We start from the raw sequence: 6288 nt of genomic DNA, 5'->3' as shown, positions 1-6288 counted from the left end.
CGCGGAGCCCTCCCGAGCGCTCGTCCTCCCGCGCATCCTCCCGGACCCCCCGGCCGCTCGGCGTCCCCTCGGGGCGCGCACCTGCCCCGCGGGCCGTGCCGCCCCCCGCCAGCCCCGCGGGGCCGTGCTGAGTCACGCGTGGGGCGGGAGCCGAGCTGCCCGCGCCCCCCTCCCCGCGCCGCCGTGCCCGGCCCCCGCCCGCCCCCTCCCCGCCTCGCTCCCCGGCAGGGCTGCGCCAATCCCCCGGCCCCGCCGCTGACGGGCAGCCGGGCCCGGGAGGCGCCGCCTCCCTGACGTCTCGCTCCGGGATTTGCACGGTTGCGGTGCCGCCGCTCAGTGTCTGTCGGGCCGGCGGCGGGAGCTGCCGGAGCCCGAGCCCAGCTCGGCTGCAGCGCGGCCCGGCCCGGCCCCTCCCGGCTGCGGGATGGAGCTGCCGGCGGTGGGCGAGCACGTCTTCGCCGTGGAGAGCATCGAGAAGAAGCGGATCCGAAAGGTGCGGGGGGCGGCGGCGGGGGGCGGCGGGGGCCGGGGGGCGCCGGGGGTGGCGGTTCCCGCTGACGCCGTGTCTTTGCCTCCCGCGCCGCTCAGGGCAGAGTCGAGTACCTGGTGAAATGGAGGGGATGGTCGCCCAAGTGAGTACCGGCACCGGGCGGGGATGGGGCCGGGGATGGCGCTCTGGGAAGGGCCCCGGCCGGGGCGGCGAGCGGGCGGCGAGAGGCGGCGGCGGGGCCCGGCGGTGACGGCGGCGGGAGCCGAGCAGGCGGCGGCTGATGTGCACCAGAAAATGGCTCCTTCCCCCTTTCCCTCCTCGGGAGTCGGGCTCCATATTGCAGAACCGAGCGGGGAGGGGGGGGCAGGAAGGGGGGAAAAAGGGGAATAACCGCAAAAATCGTCCGCGTCGCCCCGCAGCCCCGAGAGCCGCTGCCGAGACGGGGGCAGCACCGGCACCGGAGCGAGCGCGGCTGCTGCGGAGTGTCCGGGGTTTGCATGACAGTGCGGGCGGGGGGGCGCGGGGGGGTCCGGGACGCGGCGGCCGGGTCCCTCCTCCGCCCCGCGGCCGCTTTCCTGGGTCCGGGAAAGGGGATTTGGAAAATTTCATCATGACATGCCTGGAATTCCTCCGGAATAATAACTGCGCTAAATAAACAGTACCGTCCCCGCGGCCCCCCCCTGCCGCCCATCCCCCTCCCCGGGACCCCAGCCCCACACCGTGCTCCCATCGGGCCCGGTGCCGCGGGGCGGCTCTGCCCGGGACCCCGGCCCCGCCGGCAGGGCCCCGCGGTGACGGCCGCTCTCCTCCCCTCTCCAAGATATAACACGTGGGAGCCGGAGGAGAACATCCTGGACCCCCGGCTGCTCATCGCCTTCCAGAACAGGTGAGCGGCGAAGGTTGGGGATGCGGGAGGGGCGGCGGGACCCCCGCTCCGCACCGATCCCGCAATTGCAGATGCGTCACGGAGCCGGGGGCCGCGGCGGGGGCGGGGGCGGCTGCGGACCGGCCCGGGGGGCGCGGCCCCGGCGGGGCGGGCGCTGCGGGGCCACCGGGCGACCCCTCCGGGTCAAGGTCCCCCACGCCGCGCTCCCCCCGCGCCGTGCCCCCCCCACGCCGCGCCTGGAGCTCCTTCTTCCCGGGATTCGATGCCGCGAGTCGAGGAGGCGGCGCTGCTGCTGCTGCTGCTGCGCTTGGACGGGCTTCGGCTTTTTTTTTTTTTTTAACCTTTTTTTTTTTTTAAAGCCTTTTTTTTTTTTTTTTCTCTTTCCGCGCATTTATTTCCTGGAGTGTTTTGGCGCAAACTGTGAACTTCAGCCCCTCTCCGCAGCGGGGAGGCAACAGCGGGGAAGGCGCCTGCTGCTTCCACAGGATGCCCGTGCCCCCGGCCCGCTGCTACCTGCGGGGCTCCCGCCCGCAGCTCCGCACCTGCGGGCCCCGGTCCCCTCCCGCTGCCCCTCCCCGCGCCCGTGGAGGGTCGCTGCCACCGCGGGAGCCGCCGTGCGTGGGGGTCTCGGGGGTCCGAGCGGCGCCCCCGGGCTCACGGTGACACTGTGTTCCCGCAGGGAGCGGCAGGAGCAGCTGATGGGATACCGCAAGCGGGGGCCCAAGCCAAAGCCGCTGGTCGTGCAGGTAACCGCGGGCGCCCGGCCCCACACCCCCGCGCTCTCTGCCGCGGGCCGTCCCCGGGGAGCTGCTTGCAGCGGGTTTCATCATGCCGAGGAGCCTGCGCGCAGCCCGGGCGCCTCGCAAAGCCCCGGGGACCCCCAGCGCTGAGCTCAGCGGGTGCCCCGGCCCCCCTTCCCCTCCCTCCGCCCCGGGCCGTGCGGCAGAGCCGCCGTGCCCGTGCCCGGCTGGCATTAGCAGGCTGCTCGCGGGCTCGGCAGCGGCGGTCCCGCTCGGCCCCCGTTCCCAGACAGCTGATTGAAGGGGGCTTTTCTTCTTTTCATTGCTTCATTAATCTGGAGCAATGCACAGCCTCTAAGTTGGAGTGGGCTGGGGCCGCCTGCTCGAGGACGCGGTGCCCCAGGATGCAGCAGCATCCTGTAAGGAGAGCTGCCGGAGGGGCGGGGGTTCCGCCGGAGCCTCGGCACCTGCCGGAGCTCCGGCACCGGCTCCTCCGGCCCCGCCTGACCGCAGCTTCTGGTTCTGCCTTGCAGCTTCCCTCCTTCGCCCGCCGCTCCAACATCCTCACGGGGCTGCAGGACCCGGCCGTGGACACCAGGCCCAAGCTGGACCTCGGCTCCTCTGGCAAGAGCCAGCAGCACCAGTATGAACTCAACAGCAAGAAGCACCACCAGTACCAGCCCAACGGCAAGGAGAGCAGCATGAAGCACCAGTCGCACAGCAAAGGGAAATATTACTACCAGCTGAACAGCAAGAAGCACCACCACTACCAGCCGGACCCCAAGATGTACGAGCCCCATTACCAGCCCAGCAGCAAAGAGCCGCAGGGCCAGGCCTGCTTGGACAATAACAAGACCCCCCTGGTCGCCCACCCAGACAAGTGGGCTCACGGCCCGGCCAAAAACTTGCTGGGCCCAGTCAAGAACCTCACAGCAGAGAGCAAAAATGGAGCTGAGAAAAACCTGTCCAGTGGTACCGGGCCGCCCCCCCGGGACAGGGTGACCAGCAATGGCCTTGGGGGAAAGATGAAGATCGTCAAGAACAAAAACAAGAACGGGCGCATTGTGATTGTGATGAGCAAGTACATGGAGAACGGCATGCAGGCGGTGAAGATCAAGTCTGGGGAGCCTCCCCGGAAGCGGGCTGCGGAGGAGAGGACTCCTAAGAAGGGTGGGGAGGAGAAGGTGGAGGCTTGGAGGAAGCCAGGGGAGGAGAGGGTGGTGGGCAGCAATGCCCCGAGTAAAGCAGAGGGCGAGAGCCGGCAGCCCCCTGCGGAGCTGGAGGAAGGACCCCAAAAGACTCCCTTGGCCAAGGAGCTGCCCCTTCCTCCAGCGGAGCAGCCCTTGCAGCTCACTACCAAGCCGGACCTCGTGCCCTGGTCGCTGAGTCCCGTGTGCGAGCACAGCCCTTCCTCCATGGGACTGAACCTGTCCAGCGCCGGCTCTCGCAAGCGCTGCCTGTCGGAGCCGCAGGCGGAGCGGGAGCCGGGCAAGAAGCGCCTGACCTCCCGCAGCATCAGTGCCCCCACCTGCCTCAGCCCCCCGGGCCCCGAGCGGCCGGAGCCGCCCGCACAGCCGGAGGTCATCCTGCTGGACTCGGACCTGGACGAGCCCATAGACTTGCGCTGCGTGAAGCCGCGGCCGGAGGGTGAGCTGGCCCTGGCGCAGGTGAAGCCGGAGCTGCCGCCACCTCCACCGGCCGAGAAAGCGGCCCCGGAGCCTCCGCAGCCCCAGCAGGCCGCAGAGGAGGAGGAAGAGGAGGAGGCTGAGTCCCTGCAGGAATTCAAGCCCTTCTTTGGGAATATAATTATCACAGATGTGACCGCAAACTGCCTGACTGTGACCTTCAAGGAGTACGTGACGGTGTGAGGGGGCACGGCAGCCGCTCCCCGTGGGAGCTGCCCGCCCGTCCCGGGGCCGCCGGCCCCACCGCCTCCCTCCACGGTACCGCTGGCCCTTCCCCGGAGCCCACGAGCCCCTGCGGCGGCCGAACCGGCTCCACCGAGGGGACGCCGGGCCAGGGCCAGGGCCAGGCACGGTGGCCATCCCTGCCACGTGGGGTGACCTCGCCGCTGCTCCCGCCCCGCGGCTGGGGGCTGCTCCAGGACCTGCAGGCAATGGGACACGCAAGGATGGGACCCGCCAGTTACTCAGAGTTATAGTATTATATTTTAACAGTGCTAACTTGTCAAGTGATTCTTGCTCCCGTTTGTACGTGGTGTTATTGAAATGTATTGTTTGAGCTGAAAGCTGGTCGCTCCCTGGCCACGCTAATATATTTATTTGTAGGTATTTATATAATGAAATATAAAGCCTAGATTTATGGAGTCCCTAGATCACCTTATAAACTATATCAAACGACTATTTTCTGTTCTCCTTTTTAACCATTGAGCATTTGTTAGTCTTGGTCCCTTGCCCTCCCCACGACCCGCAGGACCATCCCGTATATATTTTTTGATACTGTACACATGTGGTGTTTCTATGTGCAAAAAAAAAAAAATCGTTATCTAAAGCTAAACGAGCTATTATAGAAATTGCTGCTATTAGAAATGTCTAAACTATAAGCTTCCAATTATTAATTGCTTGAATGTAAATATTAAATGGAGATGTTGAAAGTGCATTTGATGTTCTGCAGCTAGTGTAGATCGGAGTGCAAAGCCCAGCTGCTGCGAGCTGCCAGCGGCGCATCCTGGTCTGAGGGCTGTGTCACAGGGGAAGAAATGTATCATGCAATCATGGCAAAGGACTATAAACCTTTACAAAAACTACCGGCATTTGGAGTGCGTTTGTTCCGGATGGCAGGTGGCTGTGTGGGCAGGCTGCAGCTGGGCTGTCCCACAGCCCCTACCTGCGGGTTAATACATTTCCTCCGAGGTGCAGAGTTTTGAATGTAATTCAGTTTTCACCCCGAGAGTGTTGTGCCCATGGTGCTGAGGGTGGGCAGCGAGGCCGCAGGGCCGGCCTCCTCACAAGGGGACTGTGCTGGGAACCTGAGAGCGCTGTGCAAGCACAGGCTGGGAGGGTGGCACAGTGATGGGTGATGGTGGCTGTCCCAGCAGTCTCATCCCAGTGTTGGGAGGGTCACAGGAAGATAATAAGTCGAATGTCTCCAGAAAGGAAGATGGTCCAAATTCCACCAAGAAATCTGCAGCTATCTCTGAACAAGATTAATAATTGCTGGAGTCTACTGGAAATGCAGTACAGGACTAATTCTTTGCAAGAGGGCTTACAGCATGGTGGCCAAGACACGGTGCTCAGTCTCTGTCCCCCACAGTGACCCCCTGGCACTCCCCAGACAGAGCTGAGGGCCTGGCCAGTACCACCCTCCAAACCTGGTGCTGGCAAAACTGCCTCTGCTGCCAGCCTGTCTCCCCTTGGGCTTTTGGTCAAAGTCGATGTCTCCTGCAGCAAAGATCTTGGTTGAAATATTATTGATGGCACGTTGATGTGTGTGGACCAGAGCCATGAGCTTGTGAGAAGCAAACTGAGTTGGTTTGGGTAAGGTGGACCCTGCAGTGAGAGCTGAGCCATGGGGTGAGGGGCACCCGGTGTCCTGCTGTCCCCACAGCACAAATAACCCCTCCCCGTCTCGTGTTGTCCACTCCTGGGCCACCCAGGTGTGGTTTCATTTACAGAAATTCCAAACCCATCTTGGTAATTGTTCTTTGATAAAGCTGAGGCTCGTGTGGTGTCTGTGGGAAGGTTGGACAGCACCCAGCCAGGTGTGGGGCACAGCAGGAACCCCTGCGTGTTCAACCCAGGTCTTGCTACAGCAGCTATGCCAGAGCTGGAGCACTTTTCCAATGCAGTTTGGGTTACATTGGCAGGAAAGTAAGCACTGGGTGTGTGGGGGCCATTTCCCAGCTGGAACAGGGGCTTGTGCCCCCCTGGGACGATGGCCTGTGGAAAATTGCAGAAATGGGTTTTGCTGTGGTGGGGATGGCTGCAGGGAGGCGGCTCCATGGGCAGGGGCAGTGCTGACAGCTCGGTTCTGCCCCTGTTTTGGTTGATGTTCCAAAGCCAGAGGACACTTGGGCCACCTTCAGTGCCGGGGTGTTCACCTGCCTGCCCGAGGCCCCAAAGCTGGTGGTTTGTAGCACCCAAGGTATTTCCACCCAAGTGGAAATGGTGAACTCCGATTAAAATCAACATTTGCCTGGTAGCTGTGCGGAA

At 64.0% G+C, this 6288-nt stretch overlaps 1 protein-coding gene across 1 annotated transcript; it reads left to right on the top strand.

The window, feature by feature from the left end:
* Positions 1 to 282: 282 nt before the first annotated feature.
* Positions 283 to 4883, top strand: CBX4 (chromobox 4). The gene is made up of 5 exons (XM_058852529.1): positions 283 to 493; positions 589 to 632; positions 1311 to 1376; positions 2056 to 2122; positions 2650 to 4883. The coding sequence occupies exons 1-5, from the start codon at positions 425 to 427 to the stop codon at positions 3982 to 3984; spliced, it is 1581 nt and encodes a 526-aa protein (XP_058708512.1). The 5' UTR covers positions 283 to 424; the 3' UTR covers positions 3985 to 4883.
* Positions 4884 to 6288: the final 1405 nt, after the last annotated feature.

Source organism: Poecile atricapillus, chromosome 17, assembly GCF_030490865.1.
Source record: "Poecile atricapillus isolate bPoeAtr1 chromosome 17, bPoeAtr1.hap1, whole genome shotgun sequence".
NCBI lineage: Eukaryota > Metazoa > Chordata > Aves > Passeriformes > Paridae > Poecile > Poecile atricapillus.
The sequence above is the reverse complement of the archived record's forward strand: the minus strand, read 5'-3'. Positions and strand labels throughout refer to the sequence as shown.